General features: G+C 43.8%; 1 protein-coding gene across 3 annotated transcripts; it reads right to left on the reverse strand.

Moving 5' to 3' along the window:
* Positions 1-6,132: 6,132 nt before the first annotated feature.
* Positions 6,133-20,797, reverse strand: NFIL3 (nuclear factor, interleukin 3 regulated). 3 transcript variants are annotated; one of them, XM_059926275.1, is made up of 2 exons: positions 20,699-20,797; positions 6,133-8,001 (listed from the first exon to the last, which is right to left on the reverse strand). In XM_059926275.1, the coding sequence occupies exon 2, from the start codon at positions 7,820-7,822 to the stop codon at positions 6,434-6,436; it is 1,389 nt and encodes a 462-aa protein (XP_059782258.1). In that variant the 5' UTR covers positions 7,823-8,001; positions 20,699-20,797; the 3' UTR covers positions 6,133-6,433. The 3 variants fall into 3 exon arrangements, with proteins under 3 accessions (XP_059782258.1, XP_059782259.1, XP_059782257.1); XM_059926276.1 differs by lacking the exon at positions 20,699-20,797 and adding an exon at positions 20,288-20,306; XM_059926274.1 differs by lacking the exon at positions 20,699-20,797 and adding an exon at positions 19,617-19,762.
* Between the last annotated feature and the right edge of the window lie 1,706 nt (positions 20,798-22,503).

The raw sequence follows: 22,503 nt of genomic DNA on the forward strand, positions 1-22,503 counted from the left end.
TTGGCACCCTATTCATGTTACTTAGGCATCAGAGAACTTGGCAAAAATGGTAGGCAGTGACAAACAAAAAGTAGTAGTTTCTAGTAATTGCTTGTATTTCCTTCTGCTTAGCCATTGTTTATTGCTTTCATCGGTTATTTTATTACACTTTTCTCCATCACAGAACATTCTGGCCTGAGGTTAATTTACTTTCAAACTCAATGAACACAAGAGTGACACTGTCCTCATTTCTGCTTTAGTGCATGACTCTAAGGAGGTGCTAAAATGATTCCTCCTCCCTGAGGAAAGTGAGTTTTCTGTGTGTTTTGCAAGCTTTAGGCCTAATTTGCATATTCATGGAAAGGCAATTATCTTGATTTTTGAAGAAGACATTCATTTACAATAACAAAAAATTAAGAATCCTTTCACTTGAATTATCTAAATAATTATCACAATTTCTCTCAGCAGTGATGTAGATGTGATCCCAGATGCCACTTGGCCTACAATACAAAAGCAACTACAAATCAAAGAAGCAAAACATAATGTATTGTGACATTTATCCTACTTTATACAAGACCAAGAATAGATTCATTGCAATCCACCTTCTCAGTAACCCTGGTTGGGTCAATTCATTACTGGTGAAGCATCCAGAAAGTGCTGATGATATATGTGGTCATGTCAGAGCTTTTCAGCTAAATTTCTGACTTGTATTTGTCATATCGTTTGGTGATGTGATTTTAAGATTGTAGGAGAAAAAAGCGATTTTATGACTGCCTGCTGGAAAAGGCTGGTGGTGTGGCAGCTTAGGAGTTCTGGGTAAGTTCTTTTTTTAAAAAATTTTTTTATTAGTTATCTATTGTATACATATTAGTGTATAAATGTCAATCCCAGTCTCCCAATTCATCCCTCCCCTCCCCCACTTTCTCCCCTTGGTGTCCATACGTTTGTTCTCTACATCTGTGTCTCTATTTCTGCCTTGCAAACCGGTTCATCTGTACCATTTTTCTAGATTCCACATATATGCGTTAATATACGATATTTGTTTTTCTCTTTCTGACTTACTTCACTCTGTATGACAGTCTCTAGGTCCAACCACGTCTCTACAAATGACCCAATTTCGTTCCTTTATATGGCTGAGTAATATTCCATTGTATACCTGTACCACATCTTCTTTATCCATTCGTCTGTCAGTGGGCATTTAGGTTGCTTCCATGACCTGGCTATTGTAAATAATGCTGCAATGAACATTGGGGTGCATGTGTTTTTTGAATGTGCTTTTCTCTGAGTATATGCCCAGTAGTGGGATTGCTGGGTCATATGGTAATTCCATTTTTAGTTTTTTAAGGAACCTCCATATTGTTCCCCATAGTGGATGTATCAATTTACATTCCCACCAACAGTGCAAGACGGTTCCCTTTTCTCCACACCCTCTCCAGTATTTATTGTTTGTAAACTTTTTGATGATGGCCATTCGGACCAGTGTGAGGTGATACCTCATTGTAGTTTTGATTTGCATTTCTCTAATCATTAGCGATGTTGAGCATCCTTTCCTGTGTTTGTTGGCAATCTGTATATCTTCTTTGAAGAAATGTCTGTTTAGGTTTTCTGCCCATTTTTGGATTGGGTTGTTTGTTTTTTTGATATTGAGTTGCATGAGCTGCTTGTATATTTTGGAGATTACTCCTTTGTCAGTTGCTTCGTTTGCAAATATTTTCTCCCATTCTGAGGGTTGTCTTTTTGTCTTGTTTATGGTTTCCTTTGCTGTGCAAAAGCTTTTAAGTTTCATTAGGTCCCATTTGTTTGTTTTTATTTCCATTTCTCTAGGAGCTGGGTCAAAAAGGATCTTGCTGTGATTTATGTCAAGGAGTGTTCTATGTTTTCCTCTAGGAGTTTTATAGTGTCCAGTCTTACATTTAGGTCTTTAATCCATTTTGAGTTTATTTTTGTGTATGGTGTTAGGGAGTGGTCTAATTTCATTCTTTTACATGTTCTGGATAAGTTCTGAGGAGGAAAACTGCTGCTGCTGACCTCACCGACTCCATCCCTGCTGAGCTTCCTGGTGTCCCACCCAACTGCCACTACCTCCTGGAGTGCAGGACCATATACCCCTTCTCCTACCAGGAGCTGCCTGGTCCATTTCTTCTTGGCAGGTCCAGACCGACTGCCTCGCAGAGAACCTCCTGCTTTTCTCAGGTCTCTGTCTGTCCTGCACTCCTTCTTTTCCTCCCAGCACTGTCAGATTTTCTAAACTTTCTCCCATCCTCTTTCTCCGGAGAATTCAGTGCACACCTGGGCAGGACTAGGGGACCTGCGGGGAGAAGCTATGAGTCCAGACTTCAAGAGTGAGTGGAAGTTGGTGGCTCCGCAGCGCCCTTAGGACATTTCCAACTCAGCGACACAGATGCGTGAAAATGCTCTGTCACTTTCAATCCCTGCCCAGGCTGGGCACAAGGGCGGCTCAGAGCGGCAGGTGAGGTCAGTGACCTCGGCAACTGTTCAGGAGCAGGGAGGGCTCACACTGTCCACTCTCACCTGCCCAGTGGACCTCTGGGAGCCCACACCCCAGCTCTGCATGACTTCAGCCCAGCCCCCAACCTGGGAGCTTCGGAGATCTCTGCTCGTGTCTATCCACAGCACCCTTTCCTGTTCACCCTTTACACACCGACCGTGAATCCCTCTCCCAGATTCATCCTGGCCTTCCTCAAATCTTTCCCTTCACCCCCGCCCACCTGCTCTCCTGACCTCACACTTGACTTTGTCTTTCAGTGGGCAGTTAGGAGATTACGTTTTCCTCCAGCCACTCCTAAGTGAATCAGGGGTAATTCCAGGACTGGAACTTAATTTCTTACCAATCTTCTAAATGAATTCACTTCTCCGGGGATGCAGAATACCTGCACCACCACCCCCAGTGGCGGTGATGATGATTCCTGCTCTCAGCTTTTCCCGGCGGTCCGAGTTCTAATTCCCCCTTCAGCCTGTTCTTTTCTTGCTGGGATGTCCCTCAGGCCCTCGAGGTGGCTGCAGCCCACCTTCTCTCACAGGCACACTCTTTCCCACACATTCTACCTCTTGGTAATGTCTATTGGTTGTTTCCACTTTTAGTGTCTTGGTTTTTCCATCGCAAGCAAATTCAAAACTCTTCAAGAGGACATACTGTCTCTTTTTGCTATGTTTCCTCCATAGAACGCAGCAGAAAACTGGGTGTCTAGAGGCAAATCGTATTTATTGATAATTAGCAGGGCCTCCATAACCCCCGAGATCCCAATAAGGTGGTCTCCCAGCCTCAGTTACGTGGGTGGTCAAGGTCCAAGTCCCCTTCTAGATTCTGCAGGTTCCTGGGGGCATCAACCTTCCCCATCCCCCTACTCCCAGGTGAGCTGCCTTGCTCTGCAGAATGCTAATCCAGATACAAAGTCCAGCAAACAAACAAAAATCCATTCACAAAAGCATCTGAGAGCCTAGTAGGACTTACTGACCATTTGAGAAGGAAACGTTAGAAATGTTTTTTTCTAACATTTTTTCTAACACACATATTCATCAGTGGCCTACCTGGGCCTCCTCTCTCCTCCCTCCCTCCTCTTTTCTCTCTACCCCCATCCTTTCAAAAGTAGCTCCCTGAGAAGTGCAAACCACTCCCCACCCCCATCTCCTTTCACTTTCTCTGCAAAGCAACCCATCTCTTCCTCTTGGTGCCCAGTACCTACCGACACCATTGCTTTTAGGGCTTCCCTTGTGACCCCAGTAGTGCATCAAAGCTATTTTCTCAAGAAGAAAGTTCTCTCTCTCTCCTGGGAAATCTGGTACAGCTGTTAGAATAACTTTTTTAAAAGACTTGTTACATTGAAATATCTGCTCACTTCAAGAGTAATTCATTCCGAGGCTTCTGCTGCCCCTTTCCCTTTTGTTAAATTGCCGTGTATTGTTACTGAATGACCTCCTCTCCCCGCCTTTCCTATCTTCAGGATTTCGTTCCTGTGCGCTTTCAAAAGGGCCTTATGCTTGACCTCCAGAACCTTGGACTTTATTCAAGCACTTTCCCCAAAGTAACCTTTTCCTTCTCAAGTGGATAAGGCTGACAAAATGGAGATATGAAAAAATGGCAGTGATACCTGTCTGGGTTACTTCGCTTATTTAGTTTACTTTATGAAGTACTTCTTTTCGTCTGCCAGTAACGTTATCAAGACTCAACAACAGCAATGATGCCTTGGCAATCTCCAACATGATGACTCAGTGGAGATAGCTGCACGCCCTCCTGACTTTTTAAGTAATGTTCTTTGTCACCTTCTAATGTCACCTGTTCTCCTTTGCCAAGACTGCTACCACTTATCTCCATTAGTTCTTGAATTTGTTTTTTCCTTACATCCATTAGAATCAGTGTAAGCTAGCTCTGCAGAAAATGCTGCCAAAGTCTTTAAACTATCTTACCTTCCCATAAGACATCCTAGTTCACGTTTCTAATTCAACTATAGCTCATAGTTCTAAACTGTTTCTTATTTCTCTGTCTTCACTGGAATCTTGAGTATCCCATAATTTCACATCCTTGGTAAGTTTTTCTTAAATTTTTCTGGTGCGAGTAGTTCGTGGACACTGTACAATGTCACTCCAATGGTTGTACTACTTCCCAAACAAGCCCCAGTTCCTGCCCCTCAAAGCGTGCACACGCGCGCACACACACACACACACACACACACACAGAAAATCAAATGGGTGCTGCCAATGATTCTCATTTTTGAGAGATAATTTCTAGTTTTCAAAAATGAGTTCAATAGCTATCATTTTTTAAAAAAAATCAAGCATAACTTTTTAGACCTACCCAGATGTTAGCTGTTTTTATTTGGGAATATTTGCCCCTTGAAGATGGAAAAGAGTTATTACACAGCTATGATGCCAGACAAGAGTAGATGCTTACATAGCACTTTCACTAATTTGCAGAGAAAAGGCACTTACAGCTTGGACACCTCTGATTGCCCCCTTCTTTCCAGCAGGCTAGAGAAACTCTCTAGTCTCATCTCCCTTGATTATATCAGGGGAAAAGCTAAAGTGTCAGACAATACTTGGCTGGCCTGCCTCGTCCTGGTCCCATGGGCGCTGCGAGAGTTTTTGGCAAGTTAACCTCTCAGAGTCTCAGTATTCTCCTTTACAAAGTCGGCACAATAATAAAATAAGAAGAATAACGAGATACTGCTGGACACAGGAGGGATGTGCTGTAGGTGGGCTACAAGGGGACACACAGGTCTGTATTCTACATGTTGGCCCTGGGACACAGCCTGCCTCTCTGAATCTGCCCCACCACAGTCCCTTCTCCTGCCCACCTCGTCCTGGGCTGGTGGACAGGAGATTCAGCTGTTTCTGCTGCAGCCTCCCCATCAGCCCCACTGCTGACCATTCAGGCTCCCCTCCCTTTGCTTGTGTCCAGTGACTCATGTGGGCCTCTGTATTTTCCTGGCTGCAGCTTCCTCCCTATCGAGGCCTACCTGATAGCCATCTTTCTGGGAATTCCTATGAAATTATGGTGCTCTAAGGCTTCCATCTCTTACTTTTTTAGTACAGTTATAGATTTATTTGGCTTCAAACACATTTTCTATCATTTTGGGGAACCATGTGAGTGGGAGGGCGAGGCGGTAGCATTTCCTCAGTTGACATCGTGAAACAGAAGTGTCACAGTATAACTGGACTTTTTCTTTGGTTCCTAGTGAGTTTGGAATTGCTTATGTCATTCTTAATTTTTAAGGAGTAACATCTTAAACATCATCCAAGCTACATCTTAGATCCTTGAAATTATAAGACAAAATGACTAAGGAAGAGGGCATCCAAATATAACATACTCACCACAATAGCTATCATTAGCAATTAATAGGGGAGGTACCATGGCCATGGAGTAATTTAGTAAATTACTAGTCTCAAATGCAAGAAAATGCATTCCCCACCCCCTCTTCGCTACTCTCCCTCTTTGGAAGGTTTTCGAACTTATCATAGTCTGGGCCAAACTAGAAAAAGAAATATTATGTGTTGAACTTATGGTTTGGTTTTCCCTTATAGATGGGAGAAAATTCCCCCAAATAAGTAAAATGCATAATATCTTAATACAGTATCCACTTTTGTAACTTAAATTGCTCTTTCTTTCCCACAAAATTAAGTGCAATGGAGCAGAAGTTCTGTGTTTGTCACCAATCCTTTATTGAAACTGGTAACTTACACACTTTATAATAGAACAACAAAAATAATGTTCAATATATACAGCCTTTGCAATGGACTATTTGACTATACACAAGGCAGAGTGATAACACAGTCTAATCTTCATAATAATTTGTGCACAGAAAGACACCCAACAGTCAACATGTGAACATTACAGTGAAATGACATCACAAGTCCAGTGAAAATTCAGACTAATACAAAATGTACTATCTATTGCAAATGACATCTCTAAATGCCCAGAGCTTGTTCAGTAGTAATTTTACCCAGAGTCCGAAGCAGAGATTTGGTGTGTGGCTATAAGTCTTTTAAGTGAGACCACCTCTGCAGACAAGTTGGCTACCCCCTGCTTCAAAAACAAATTCTCTGGGTCAGAGACTTTGTAACCATTGTCTTTCACTTCGACCACTCCAGTTTTGTAACTATTCTGAGTTTTGCCATTAAGTTCTTTTTGATGCCAGTGTTCGGATTTGAGAGACCAATCTTGAATGTTAGTCACTTGCACTGAAAAGGGAGTGAGAGAAGAATGTACCAGATTGGGGGCATTATGCTTCTCAAGTTCGAAATGTCTCTTAGACGTCATGTCAACAGGCGAAGAAAGTTTTTGCGTGCCGTCAAATTCGTGATCGAAGGCTTCCACTTTTATCTGCATGGCTTTGGCTTTAATCCGAAGCTTGTGTGGCAAGGCAGAGGAGTTCACTTCTGGAACCTTAACCACTGTGGCGTGGACACGCTGAAGTTCGACGGGAGAGTGGATTGGGCCCTTGGGAACCTGCTGCTCGTCTTCTCCATCGGATGACTTTCCTACTGCACCTTCATCGGTTTCTGATGTCCTTGGAGAGTTACTGGAGGATCGGTTGACCTGCAGCAGAGGGGGAGAGTGTGAGTAGCCAGGAAAAGAACTCCCCATATAGTTCTGATACACGGCCGCTCGGTAGGCGCCCGGGTCATCTCTGGGCTCCCTGGCATAGCTCTCCAGTTCCATCGGCTCTTGCTTGATGACCTGGAACTTGCTTTCTGGGCTTCTGCAGCCACTCTGCCCAGGGCCCTCCTGCGAATGTTCTAGCGAAGACACTTCCGAAACATCAGACAGAGAGCTCTGTGGAGAGTGCTTGATGACAGAAATGCAACTGCTGGCCACCATCGAGGGCTCGTGCTCATCCACAAAGGCGCTCACGGTGGATTTGGAAGTCTGGTAGTCTTGAAAATACACAGCTGTAGAATTACTGAGCTTCTGAATCTCCTGGGCATAGGCTGTCGAGCTAATTAAACCAAACTTTAATTTTAGGGAAAGCAGTTCAGCTTTTAAAGTGGCGTTTTCTTCTCCCAGTGCAATGAGTTTGTTCTCCAAAACCAGGTCATTCAGTCGACGCTTCTCCCGAGACCTCTTGGCAGCTTCGTTATTTTTCCGCCTCTTTTCCCAATACATGGCATCCTTCTTCTCATCAGGAATGAATTCCCGTTTCCTCCGACATGCTGAAGATTTGTTTTTCCCCACACTTCCTTCATTGAGAAGGAGCTCTTCCCCGGTCGTCAAGTCTTCGGAGACTTCGGATAAGGCAGAATTAAGCACCATCATCTTGTCCACGCTGCTACCAGCATCAAGAGATGCCTGCTCCTTCTTGATGCTCTGCATTTTTCTCAGCTGCATCAGAAACAACCTTAACCTATATATGCGGTGCAGGAGAAGAAGTTATTTCCTCAGTATTCTCAAATGCTTTAAAAACTGCGGTTTAAAATCCATCAATATTCTTCTTCTTTTTGTTCTACCGTCCAGGATAAAGCTCTTGGGCTCCTCTCACTGAACGGAGTAGGGGTCTTCTAGGTTACCTGCAATACATGAAGAAAAACAGTTATCCATCTGGTAAATATTTATTACCAATTATGTACAAGAAAGTACACGAAGCATTGAGGGTTGATATTTCTGCCCTTCAAAGAGTTTACAATCTTGCAAAGAAAATAAGTACCCAAATACCTATACGGCAAAGTTGTAAAGGACAAGTCCGCAGTGAGACCTGTGGTCCAGGACAGTGAGAGAAAAAAACACATCTGCCCCAGGGAAAAACAGAGGAAGACTGTGTTTCAGGAGAAAAAATGGTGGGGTGGGGCATGTGGGGATAGGACATTACAGGAAGGAAATGACAGATCGCCTCTGGTTGGTAAGTTTTTAAATAGTACTTGCATCTTGTGGGGCTTCTGAATACTTTTAGATAGCACTTATATATCACTGCCAAGCAAACAAGCTCACCTCATAAAAGGAACTTTTCCAAGTAAACCCCTTTAATGTCAGTAAACAAATTCTGTAATTACATGGAATCAAATATAAATGGAGCTAAATTTTTATTGCCACAAAAATAAAAATAAAAGCCACACAAACAACTGAGTTGTAGTTGTTTAATCTCTTATATGGCTGATGTCACGGTCATTCTGCCAAGTGACTCAGCACACCTGAAAAGGACTCTTTTCAATAAATCCATCTCTTTTGACGCATTTGTGCTATGAGATTAGAAATGTTCTTTTTTTTCTGGTTCCTTCAAATTGATTTATCATTCACTTAAGATTGAAGCATCCACAGTGCTTTTTTTGGTCCTGACAATTCTGTCATAATAGATTTCATTGATAAAGTAGCTTCAGACTAAAATAAACGCTTATTATTCAAAGGGATTTTTTTTTTTTAAAGTACATTGCCTTCTTGAAACTTAAAATTATTTTAAACCAAGAGAATGTAATTATGGAAAGAATTTCTTTCCATTTTACTAATTAGTTTCAAACAAAATATAAGAACTCAAAAATAGAACCATCAACTAGCTTCCTTTTCCACTGATGACATATTTATAATCTGAACTTGGCCTGACAGGAGATAATAAATCCATATTAAGTTCCAATAACAATCTTCTCGTGGTCATTTTGGATCTGTCTTCCTGGACAGGGCTTCTCTGCTTAATTTTCCAGTAGGTAATACTTTCATAAAGGAGATATGGTAAGACAACTGTTCATTCGGCACTATCTGTATATGGCACTCTTCCTGCCCTATTAAAAAAGATTTAATGTTTTTGTTTTATGTCTCTCTTTCTTTCTTGTGCATAGTTTTATAATGACTAATGACGTTTAATTTTATCAGCTGGAAAAGACTGCCAGCTTCCTGTGTCTTTTCCAGAAGAAATAGAAGGAATGATGTAATAATTTCAGGATCATCAAGAATAAGGTTTAATGCCATGTTTCTGTCCATCAAATTGAGCCAACAGAAACAGTGAGTTGCAACTTAGCAAAACTTGTGATTACAAATACCGAGCTTCCGTTTGTTTTTGAAAATATAGCTTTAATGGGAAATGAAGGCAATGAGTCTGCCACAGCAGGCCGTGATGGTGTAGAAAGCGGAGCTTCCTAGTTATCACTTAGTAAACAACACTGCTTCCTATATTTCAAGTTAGGTTTCTTGTTCTGATATGAAAACCCCTTTTCCCTCAATATACTGAATGGATTCTTCCCTCCTGTCAAGAATTTGTATTCCCTAATTCAGTTAATTCTTCCCCCCTGAAATCAAATGAATGTTGAAGCAGAGTAAAAATTCCAGTTCCAGGAAGATAATTACATTGAACTTTTCCAAGATGGTTTTTAAATCTCCACTGTATCCCCAGATACTACTGTTTTTTAAAACATTATGCAGTTCCTTGCACACTATTATTCTGAGCATTTTTTAATTTGTCCCTTCCTTGGAAAAAAAAAATTACATTCCTTTTACATTTCACCACACCTATGAGTTTTTACAGTTATGCTTTTGAAATGCCCCACCATTCTGTGTTAGTTACTCTTCCTAAACTTTTCATTCTTTCATCATTTCATATCGTTTCATCATTTCAAACCTACATTGAGTGAGTTGGGACTCTTTTCAATCTCCTGGTCCAAAGAATCGCACTGAGCCCAGTGTGAGTGAGGGCGGGCAGGCAGCCCTTGCCACACTGCATAGAGAAAATAACACTACTTCCATTTAACAAAAATATCCCACTTGTCCTAAAATCTCTTAACCCATTTCTTCTGGGTGTCTAAGTACTGTATGTCCAGTTCGTCATCTCTACGACTTTGTTGGTATATTCAAAACCTGCAGAAAAATCTCATTTCTTTTCAGTTAATCTTCTTCCTATTTGAATTTCACTATTTGTACTAGAATCTGGATTCTTCCTACATCTGCACATATTAACTGCCTCTATGATTCCACCAGCAAATCACCCCATAACGACATTAGGATATTTTCTGTAATATTATTTATCAAATAACCTTGCAGTGTTGAAAAGAGTTTATCAGCAGTGCGAGAAACTGTAGAGAGAGGTGCTGATTTTGTACAATGTGTATCTTCCTACATGTTTGTTTTGTATGTCCAACTAGACTGCAAATTAGTTCAGGGTGCAAATTAATATATTTGTATCCTAGCAACAAACTGAACCTATTAGGTGCTCAACATCTGATTGACAGTCACTCATTTACCTTATGTAAGAGAGCTTTGCGCCAAAAACACTTTGTTGATACATTCTTTTAAATCTGATATTACATAAATTCTAAAAAAGATATTTAACTTAGTAACAGAGAGCTTCTCTTATTCATTACTTGATTTATTCAACACATATGGAGCACCTACTATATACCTGGCACTGAGCAAGAGTGGGGGCACATAAAGAGGGAAGGAAGAATCAAACTCCCAAGAGTCAAGGGACCCCTTAGTCTTTGGTGGGAGACAGGCTTGTGAATACAGCGCTCATCCAGGGGTGTGCTAGGAGCACCGCCAACATGGGGGGTTGGTGCACATATCACATTGTTTCTAGCCGCACTGCTTTTTTCTTTGTATGGTGATAATAAAAACAATTATAACAGGTGCCATTTACTCAACACTGACTATGCAACAGGCACTGTGAGCCTGGCCTGTCATTATTTCACTGCCCTCATAATAACCACTTTCAGATGAGAAAACTAAGGCTCAGAGAAGTTAAGCAACTTGCCCAGTGTCACACAGCTAGTTAAGCAGCACAGCTAAGATTCCAGGACAGCCCTGACCCCAATCCAATCCCTCGAACAGCACCCATTCCTGTACTCCCAGAGGGTTGTTCTGGTGTGTATCCCTGCAATGCATCTCATTTACATACAGTTCCTTTCTGTGTTACTCTCATTTCTGGGTAATATATCCCCATTTACTAAGTGAACTTTGGGGGCAGTAAAGCACTATTAGATGCTGCCAGAACTTCTTTAAGACAACAAAGGTACCATCTGGAACTTTTTTCCGGCTTCCACAGAGTTGTTGTACAGCTTGCAAGTATTTAATGAATTGAGAAAACATTCTAAATTTTCATATCTCTGCTAAAATTTTAATCTCCGGGCAAACCTACATGCTAAAATAATTAGAAGGAAAAAAATTATAGCTATTAGCATTGTCACCTGTGATTTTTTGGTACACAACCAAAATGTATCCATTTTCAACATGGTGGGAGAGGGCAGTTAAAACACAGAGAGACTGAGTGACTTTCCCAAGACCATGCGGCACTAGAGGGCAGAGATGTTGAGGGCAAAGAATCTATTTGTGCCCTTCAACAATAAATTTAAATTAAAGTGAATGGAAAGGTGGTTTACAATGCCTTCTAAAGACATCAGTTTTTATGCTCAACTAACTAATGACTTTATTTCAGATTCCAGTGTTCTCCCTTATGATTAATTTAACAGTCATTTCACCTCTGCCTCATGTTTTCAGATCACCACTAACGCTGTGTTACGTCAGTCACCACTAGTTTCCTTTCTGGTGAGTAACTGACACTAAATGACAATTCTATGATGCTGGTGTGTTCAGCACGATCAGCTTCATTACACGCATTAGATAATATGGGTGCTTCTCAAAAACACAAATAAAAGGAGAAATTTAAGAGGAGGAGTCATCACATTCTAATGACATATTTTCCCACACCTAACTCGGATGTACCATTGCTAATTAATGCTTTTTCGTAGTACATCACACTATTTCTACAGGCAGGAGTTATGTTTCATAAACCCAGATTTTAAGTCTATTTAAGTCAGATGACCTAAATATTGTTTTTAATTAAGCTAAATTTGGTTTAGAAAATTCTCTAAAAGAATAAAGCTTTACAACACAAATTCTAGCCCAAATTTCTTTTTGAGGAGGGACCTTATGACTTATGTTTACAATGACAGACCTGTATCTTCCCTGGCTGCCAACACATCTCTCAGAGAAATCTTGGTGGACAATTCAAACTTGTTACAAAACAAGAAGAGGAGAAACATTTTGTTTCAAGCATCTAAAATCTTACTAATAGCTTAGACGCTAAAATCTATGAGAAAAATTCGTTATTATCTCTTTAAAGAGATTGCAAATTGCTTCTATTTTATACTTTGATTTTAACATTCTGTCAATACAAGATGAAATACTATTTGATGTGCCCAATGATTTGGAAATATTTTCATAGAACTACCTCATTTTCCCTCTACTCTCTGAAGGTACTGTTTACACCCTCAGAGGTATAGTATAGATACCATTAAAGAAAAAAATTCTTTTACGTTAAACTACAAACCATCTCTCTACTAAGAGGCAGTTGCTCATTTTTGAGATAAGTGCCATTTTAGTGAAAAAATAAAGTTAATGAATCAATTCACAGCTCTTTAAACTAGTAATACTAGCAAATGCTAACCTACATTTTCTTCCTGTGGGTAAAATCCATGACATGATTGTTTCAATAAAATGCTTTACTTCTTTTCATGTATGAAAATAAAATCTAGGGGGGAGTGGGGGATGAAAAAACTAAGGAAACATTGAAGTTGCATGAGGATTTTCTAATCAGGTTGAAAAATAAAATGCTTTTTAAATTAAGAAAACTATGTTAAACCTCTTTAAGTGCCAGTGAAGTGCCTCCCATTAATAATATAATTCTGTATCTAGTAACACAGACTCTGAAGTCAGAGAGAAATGTATAGTTGATCAAGCTATGAACACACACATAAACAGACTTTCACACTTTGCCAAAATCTATGCTATCATAGCAACAAACTGGCCTACTTTTTCTATTTGGGTACTTCTGCAAATGAATGTGTCAAAACCAGAGCAAGTTTATGATAAATGAAAATATTTCAAGTTTCTTGCCCTTTCATCCTCAACAAAGGACTACTTGAAAATTAGATTTAAACTTAATAAATATGATGACAACACTGCATTTTATTATAGCATTGATATAATTTAAGGGATTGAAATATGAAATAGTATGACCTGACTTTTTAAATTATTATTATTTTATTTATGTATTTATTTATTTATTTATTTATTCTTATTTTTGGCTGTGTTGGGTCTTCGTTTCTGTGTGAGGGCTTTCTCTAGTTGCGGCAAGCGGGGGCCACTCTTCATCGCGGTGCGCGGGCCTCTCACTGTCGTGGCCTCTCTTGTTGCGGAGCACAGGCTCCAGACGCACAGGCTCAGTAGTTGTGGCTCACGGGCCTAGTTGCTCCGCGGTATGTGGGATCCTCCCAGACCAGGGCTCGAGCCCGTGTCCCCTGCACTGGCAGGCAGATTCTCAACCACTGCGCCACCAGGGAAGCCCCGACCTGACGTTCTTTTATAAAAAGAGGCTACTGTTTGTAATCTAACTCTCAATGAAAATATTCTGAAGACTGCTCAGGGCAAATGCATAGATGCTAACACATCCAAACAACTTCAAGGCTTGAGGGAGGGGAACTGGGAGGATGGGGGTGATGAAATACTAATGCCTTATGAAAAATTCTGCATTCACTTCAAAATGGGGACCATTTGTTTTCTTGAAAGTTTCAAAAAGATAATTTATCAGTCTAGCAACTAATTTGAAATCTTAAGGGACATGGGTAATTATGAAGTTACCCAGTTATAGGAAATTCTGCAACAGGTAAGTAATACCAGACTACATGCAACATGGGATAATGATGGGAAAAATAGGGTGCATGCAGAGTTGGTTGAGGAAATGGTATGGTAGGGCAAGGTTTTGAATGTCCCTAATTATACTGAAGAATCATTCCAATTTTCCTCAGCTTGACTTTTTAATTTCTTGTTCACTTTCCTTCCCAGTGAGCAGACGATTACAAATGTCATTTATTATGTGCCTCATGAATAGAATAAATTATTTTAAATGTTTATTTTTAGTGTTTATTTGAAGGCTACTTAACTCCAGCTTTAGATCCCTAGAAAGTTAATTAATAAAAGACACCATGTTCTGGTAACTAAAAGGCTTATAAACATCATTCTGCTTCCAATGAAAATGAGTCCTCAAAGCACAGATTATTATGAAAGGCATCTAGTAAATCCCTACTAAACTTTCTTACCATAAAAACAAGCTAGCATACTCTAATTAAAACCATATGAGAAACAGTAATTTTTTAACTACAACAAAGGTATTTGTAATGAAATTTGAGAGATAATTGGGGGGGGGTGGCAATACAAGCTCATTTTGAAACTGGAAAATTCTTATGTAATGTCTGTGATCAAAGGTCAATGTCTTTCGACATTCTTATACAAGTCCAATCTGGATAAAAATCAACTCAAATATAATTTAGAAAAATAACAGGATATCAAACAATGTGTTAACCCTGTGAAATACAGGCATACCTTACAAAAACAAGAAATGAATATTAAAGGAAACTTCAATTACATTGTTTCTGTCATATTTTGAACTGAATCCCAAGTGTGCTCTCATTCCTTAATACAAATTAAAAATAAACAACTTTGAACAGCATCAATGCCATCTGGATTACAATGGAAATAATGAAGTATGTGTGATTTTACTAGGGTAAAAATAAAGCCTCGGCAATATGACTGCACCTTTTCCATTCCATGCTGCAATCACATTCACGTCTCAGAACGGACTCTATGGACCAAAGCAAGGTCAACTAGAAATATCCACTCAGCTGGTGAGTCAGGCACATTGCTCAACATGGGAAAGGGCCTGAACAAAGGGTTTTAATTTTCAGCTTGTTGCATCATAGTGATGTTATAATTGCACTTCGCAAAGATAAGTCTTTAACACAGAAAAGGAAATTGTTTCAAAAACTCCAGTGAGCTTGCACTCACACTCAGGGAAGGGACAGAGACAGAGGGTCACCCCACCCCCCCCAATCCCCTTTTCAGGCTCCTGGCCTGGGCTGCTAATCAATTTCTCTTGGCCTCCACTTCCTCATGTCTAAAATGGGGACGATAATAGAACAGTCAACACAGTGCCTGGCACGGGCAGGGTACATGTTTAGCAAATATTAGCTCTTCATCTCATTTCTGAAGAATGAGCAGCATCAAGGAAACAATGATGATGATTAGTTCTAGGCCTAATTTTTGCCTCTCGTAATTCTTAGTGAAGCACTGCCCTATGTTGCAAGTGTAAGGGTAAACCAAACGAAATTTACTTCTGTGTTAGTCAAAAGGGCCAACCATCAGCAGTTGGGGCATGTCCTACCATTTTAACCATACAGGCTGCACACACTCCCTCCCAACATAGCTCATCTGTGAGGTCTAACCAGCCTCTGATCTCAGACTAGATTTTTAGATGCAGAGATTATCCAGGACCAGGAAAACCATCATAGAGAGGTAAAGGGAACTGAAAAAAGGCAGCTGTCTGGCACTTTTTACACCATTCCTGCTACCATCAATTCACCTCTCCCTGTTCCTTTAAACAGTTCCCCCAAACATTAACCCAATGAATGACTTGGGTAGTCTGAGGTTCTGCAATCCTGTCAGGAATTCCCTTCAAACTAAAATTACCATCAAACGTAATGGCAAATAGTTTTGAGAAAAAAATTAATCATTATTAGAACAAAAAAGTACAGTATTTCAAGAAGAATCTTTTTTTTTAAACATTTTTTTGATGTGGACCATTTTTAAAGTCTTTATTGAATTTGTTACAATATTGCTTCTGTTTTGTGTTTTGGTTTTTTGGCCCCGAGGCATGTGGGATCTTAGCTCCCTGGCCAGGGATGGAACCTGCACCCCCTGCACTGGAAGGTGAAGTCTTAACCACTGGACTATCACGGAAGTCCCAAGAAGAATCATTAACTATAGGCTTAGTTCAAACTTTATTCCTTATTGCACAGAGACTTACGCAGTGAAAAACGAAGGTGAATACCTTTATTAAAATATGTATATGTATATATATATATATGTGTGTGTGTGTGTATATATATATATATATATATATATAGTTCCTGGTCACTTATACAGGAAGCATTTACTGAGCTCCCCACAACTGCCCAGCTAAACAGGTTTTATTCCCTCAGTTTACCCTGGAGGCCTATGGAAATCAGGGCAGTGCCCAAGATCACAGGCTGGGGCCTGGGACCCAGCTCTTCTGAGCCCACAGCCTGTATTCTTATTTAGCACTTCACTGTTTCCTAACTACTGACTGGCCTGAAACTTAAGAGAGAAACCATTAGGGATCGGGTGTAGGATTTGATCCCACAGAAGCCAACTTTTCAACAAGCTCTGCGCTGATGCGCTTTCAGAGAACATCTGTGACGCTGCCCTGAATTCACTGCGATTTATTGCATGAGCACAGCCTCAGAAGACTTATTGCCAGGATGAAAGTACTATAGTCTTATATAGCAGGACAGCGGCATCCACACAAGTGTTTTGATTTTTTAAAATTTTGAACTCGGGGGATTTGAGTTCTCTCTACTCTAGCCTTTGACCACATAAAGGTTCCAAAAAAAAAAAAAAAATACATCTACTCGACTGGCTACAGTCAAGATGGGGTTCTCCTCGTCACCACCACCAATACTGGACCGCCCCTCCCCCCAATTTTTGTGGTCTGTTGACATCTGGAGGTTTTCTTAGGTCTTTTTCACTTCACGAGAATCAGAAGCCCTCGGCTCCGACATACAATGAAGCCTCCCCGAACAAAGGTTCCTGCGGTGCTCAGAAGCTCAGCGCGCAAAAAGCAATAAGGCAGGCCCCTGGAGCTGCGGAGCGGCCTCGCCCTGGGTCCCTCCTGTCCCTCCCGCTCTCCTGGCTCCCCTCCCGCTGCTCCGGCTGCCCTCCCGTCCTCCCCCTCCCTCCTCCTGCCCAAGCGAACCCAGAGCGCATCGCACTCTCGGGTCCCGGGCGGTCCCTCCGCGCCCCCCCCACCCCGCGCCTCCCCAGGACCCGCCCCCGCCGGGTGGGCGGCGCAGCGGGGCCTTGGCGCCGCCAGGACCCCCGCGCCAGAACAAAGGAATGTGAGGAGGGGGCGAGGAGGAGCAGCACAGGCCGCCTTGCAGCCCCCGTCCAAGCGCCGCCCAAGGGCGCTCCCTGCTGCTAACCGAGGTCCGCGCCCGCCACCCCCACATCGCCCCCAGACCCCAGGGGCCCGCAGGAGGCAGGGGCGGGCCGGGTGGCAAGGGAGCACCCCTGAGGTCGCGATCGGAAGGTGGCGCTACGCGGCCCCCTGCAGGCCCCGGGGCTCCCGGCCTGCGCTCCAAAGTAGGTCGGGGTCTGACATTCAGGGCCTGGAGCAATATTAGCTTCTTGGAAAGCGACTTCAATTACTTGGGGTGATTAATTTGTTCCAGAGGTGAATCTCTGTACTACGTCCCCTCCTCTGCCCCCCTCCCACCGAAAAACCGTCCACAACCCTGATTTTTAGTTATTTTAATATTACATTAGGGGAAAACAAATCTGACATACACACACCATCATATACATATACTCACATACACACTACGTAAGAGTCCAGGGAGAAATTTAAAATCTGGGTACATTATATATTCATATAATCCTCACACGAATAAAACTAGGATATCCACCAAAAAAATACAATCTACTAACCTATATCTGTTTCCCATAAATCATATCTGGTCTGGAGAAAATAAAAATACGATGTGAAACAAATACTGTGACCCCATTCACTGCTGTTATTTACAAAAGCCAAGACCAGAAGATGACACTCGGCCATCCCCTGCTGTTCTCAGGGAACAGCACTTTCCTAAAGTGTCCTTTAAAAAGATAAATGGGAGTCGGCATCCAGCAAGTCACCGGGCTCTGCGAAATGCCTTCCTAAAAATACAATCTTATCAAAGGTCTCCGAAGGCGTGGAGTTAAAACTACAGCAAATGGCCTTGAACTTGTATTTGCACACAGCCCTGGAGAAAACGCCAGAAATAGCGCTGTGAGGCCACAATTGTTAAAATGTGATAGGGCTAAATTTAGAAGAACGCACATTTCATTTAGGGCAAAAGACACACATTCGGCTGCATGAGCAAACTCAATGCTTACCCAGTTGTCTACTTTCCTGTTTAAAATATCCTTAAAAAAAAAAAAAAACTGTTACAGTGACATTTTAAAGGCTGAGATCGTCCTACTTTCTTTGTAGCAAGATTATAAAATCACGTAATTAGCTCCCTCTTCCTGTGCTCACTGCCAGCAAATTCGTCCGTTACATAATACAACATTTCCAGGAAACTATTATGTGATCTGTCTTGTGTCTGAAAAAGCAATGACAATAAGGTGAGAAAAAGGGCTGGTCGAATGGGATGCATTAAAATTAGGAAGGTGGGGAGGTGAACGTCACAGTGGTTCGTCCCAGGTTTAAAGATAATAGCTCAGAACACCTAAGGGACGAGCTCGGGTAGTATCCAAGATCAGAATACAAACCGAGGAATTCTTCCTTTTATGTTTTGTAGGAGTGTTTAAAAATACATCTTTTTTATTTGGGACGTAGTATACAGGTAAGTAACGATCCAATATCCAACGCGGCGCTAAAATTACCAAATCATTGCACACGTACACGCACATTCCCACATCAGCCCGTAATCCTTGCCAATATTTCACTGTGGGCAGATTATGCAATGTATGCAAGTACAAATCCCACAACCTCCCCGAGCGCTGGTAAAACACGCTGACGACAAACAGGGTGGAAAACGTCTGTGCAGACTCAGTCCCGGACACAAACAAACGCAGCGCAGGCATCCTCCGAATGCCGTCACCATTCACGCTACCGACGCTCTTTCTCAACGAGAAAATCAAGACTCTTCCCCATTACTCAGCTCCCCTCCTCTCCGCGCCGCCAGCCCCGCAGAAGGGACGAGAAAGGAAAGAGCGCTGCCCTTCCCCACGAGAAGGCTCAGCCTCGGCTCAGCCTCCCCGGCGCTCTTCTCTATCAAAACATCAATTTTCCTGAAATCAGGAGACATTATGCAACAGCAGCGGGGGGAGCGCAAGCCAGCCCGGACTACGTGCCGGAGCGAGGGCGCTGCAATCAAAGCAGCCACCTTAAGGTGGCGAGTCCCCTCCTGACAAGGCAGCAAAAGTTTATGTAATGAATGCCCCGCGCACACTCGCAGCCGCCAGCCAGCCCCGCGCACAGCCGAACCCCGCGCACAGCCTGGCCCGCGCCCCGCGCCAGCCGGCCGCGCGCCCCGGGAGCGGGCGGGGAGCGGGGCGCCGGGCCCGGGCCGGCGGTGGGCGGAGCGCTTACCGTGTTCCTGCTCTCAGGGCGGCGAGCTGGGGTGGCGGGGAGAAAGAACGGGGGCCGTGAACGAAGCCGGCGGCGTTCGGGGATCAGGGTCCGGCCGGGCCTCCGGGGCGGCAGGCGGAGGCGAGGGCGCGGCGCGGGAGGCGGGCGGCGCGCCGGGTCCGCGGGCGCCGTGGCCGCGCCGGGAGATGTGTGTTAGTAGGTCAGTTCCGAGCGCGGCGCTACGTCGCCGACCGCCAGCCCGCCGTGACGGGCGGCCCCGGCCCCAATCGCCGAGCCCGCACCCGCCCCCAGCCCGCCGCCAATGGCCGCGGCCAGCGGAGGCAGGCTCTCCAAGGCCCCGCCCTCGTCCCGCCCCCACCCACTCCCCCTCCCGGCAGCGCCACCGGCAGCCCGCGTCCCTTCCCGGCCGCTGCCACCGCCGCCGCCCGAGCGCCAGGACGCCCAGCGCCCGGCGCCCTGCGCCCCGCTCCAGGGTTGCGCAACGGCCGGAGCGGCCGTCTCGACCGGAGCGAGCATGGGGAGGGGCCCGAGACCCCCGCCTCACTGTCCCGCTCCCCTCACCGCCTCCTTCGCCCTCTAGGTCACCGAGGTGCCTCTCTGAGCCCAGCGACCCTCGCTCACTCGCAGAGGCGCGCGTTTCGTCTCCCCGAGCGCGCAGCCGGCCAAGCTACCTGTTGCCGACCGAGTGTCGGGCCGAGGGCCGCAGGCTGCCGCGGCCCGGGCGTGGCAGGGACCTCCGCCTTCCCCTTCCCCTCACACTCCGGGAGGACCCCTCCTCCTTGGGGTGGGCGAGAGGGGAGGCGGGGGCGCTGGCGAACGGCCAGAAGCCGGGGCGAGCAGCAGAGGGGAGAGGGCCGGGCGGCCGTTCCGAGCCCCGCGGTGCTGCGTAGGCAGAGATTACAAAGCCCGGCGCGTCTCCCCTGAGAGCGCGACTGCCCGGAGAGAGGGGGCGGATGGAGGGGAGAAAGCGCAACGCACGAACACCGCCCCCTCCACTATTAGGACGAAGATGATGGCTGCAAAGTTGTTGCGTAAGACGACTGGCAAACCAAGCTGGCTGAGGTCCATCGGCACCCACCCACCTCGTTCCTCGGCCACGCCGAGAGTGGCTGCCCGGGGTGCGGGTCCGCGGGGTTCGCCCAGCTGGTACGCCCGCTGGCGTTTGCTGCTGGGGTTTGAGACGGCCGCTCAGGATCTCTTTTCTTAATCTCGAAGCTAGGAGCAAGTCTGTCATTTCTCCCTCTAACTGGATGTGGTTGTCTTCTCCCCCAAATTCCCGGTCTACGTAAGAGACCTAAAGAAATGGGAGAAAGGGCACCTCGCGGCGACTTAAATCATAGAGCTAAAGACTGTAAAGGCACGTGGCACACACATGGCGCATTTACAGCTAAAGCGGCAGTGCCTGCCTTTGCTAAAGGAGCCATATTCCTGACAGTGACGCACAGACTTGCCCAAACAGAGAATGTGGCAGGTGCAGAAGGACCTCCTGCTCTGCTTGGACTAGGCGGGAGCTGCGCTGAATGCCTTCCATGACTTTCCACTTCTTTTTCCTATGATAAAAATACACTTTTTTAAAAAAGAAAAATTTGAACTAAACACCAAAGTAAAGTGAACACCCCCCTCCCCCAGTTACCATCACCGAAGTACATCATCAATAGAAAATATGCTTGCTAATTTGTCTCTTTTCTATCTTCCCCATTCTCATATTACAGAATTATAAGTACCCAAAGACTGATGCTTAAACATGCTTATCACGTATCAGGTTTCTGGAAGGCTTCACATTTCAAACTGTTCTCCAAGGACAATGTTGTGGTTCAGAACACACCCATGTTCACAATTCATCTGATAAAGTGTAGATTTATCAACAGGGCTCTGAAAACGTAGACATGCAATATGAGTTTTAGCGTCTTTCCCAAATCCACCTTTCCAGATGCTTGCCAATTCAAGAAGCACATCTCTGTATGGCTTTTGAGTCAGTCACCTCTATTAGACATTTATTCCAAAGAGTTGACTCCCTTGATGAAAATGAATCCTGATTTTGGTTTATATTTTCCACTTTTCTCACTTTCACTAATACATTTCCTTTTTTCCAAATCCTCACAATGCCCATTATAGCTTTGAAAATCTCTCTTAGATGAAATTAAAACCATATGCATGTCAGTTACCTTTTCAGGGTTAGAAATGCAGCTAGTTCCTAGAAATCCAGAGCCACCCAGAGCATAACCCCCCGAAAGATATTCTCCACATTGTTCTGCTTTTTAAATAATTTCATAGAATTCCAGAGCTGTTGTAGAATGAGTAGTAAATGGCTTTATAGAAAACAACTTAGAAATTCAAGAAAGGTAGGTAACATGCTTGGAGTCACCCCAGTTGGTGATAGTGGAGGAATTCTCTGAACCTGGAAACTGGTTCTTTATGCTGAATTTTGAAACCTGATGCTCCTCTAATTACTTGAGGGTATTCTAGATTGTGCCTCTATCATATTTGTGCATCATTTTAAACTGCCATCTAACTTGGAAATCAGGTGAGGTGTAAAAGACATCTGTGATACCAACTTAGAAAATAACTCTTTAGCTCCTCCTGGTGATTAGGAAACCACCAAACAAAACGACGATGCATCTGTCTGCATGACTCAAGAGGTGATGTGTCCAATGTTATATCCTAGAACATTCACAGACTAGGCAAGCACTTGCAGATTAATATGAGTAAATGGAGCATAAAGCCTGAAACATAGGAAACAAATTACTCAGGTTGGGGAGGCTTCCAGTAAGACATCAGCATGGGCCTGAGTGTAGAGCAGGGTTGCTACACGTCCCTGGGAGGAGGAGGAAGAGGGGTCTGGTTGAAGTTATGAAGTCAAAACTTCCTTACCCTCAGCTCCTCTCAG

The sequence above is a fragment of the Balaenoptera ricei genome, chromosome 6, assembly GCF_028023285.1.
Source record: "Balaenoptera ricei isolate mBalRic1 chromosome 6, mBalRic1.hap2, whole genome shotgun sequence".
Lineage (NCBI taxonomy): Eukaryota > Metazoa > Chordata > Mammalia > Artiodactyla > Balaenopteridae > Balaenoptera > Balaenoptera ricei.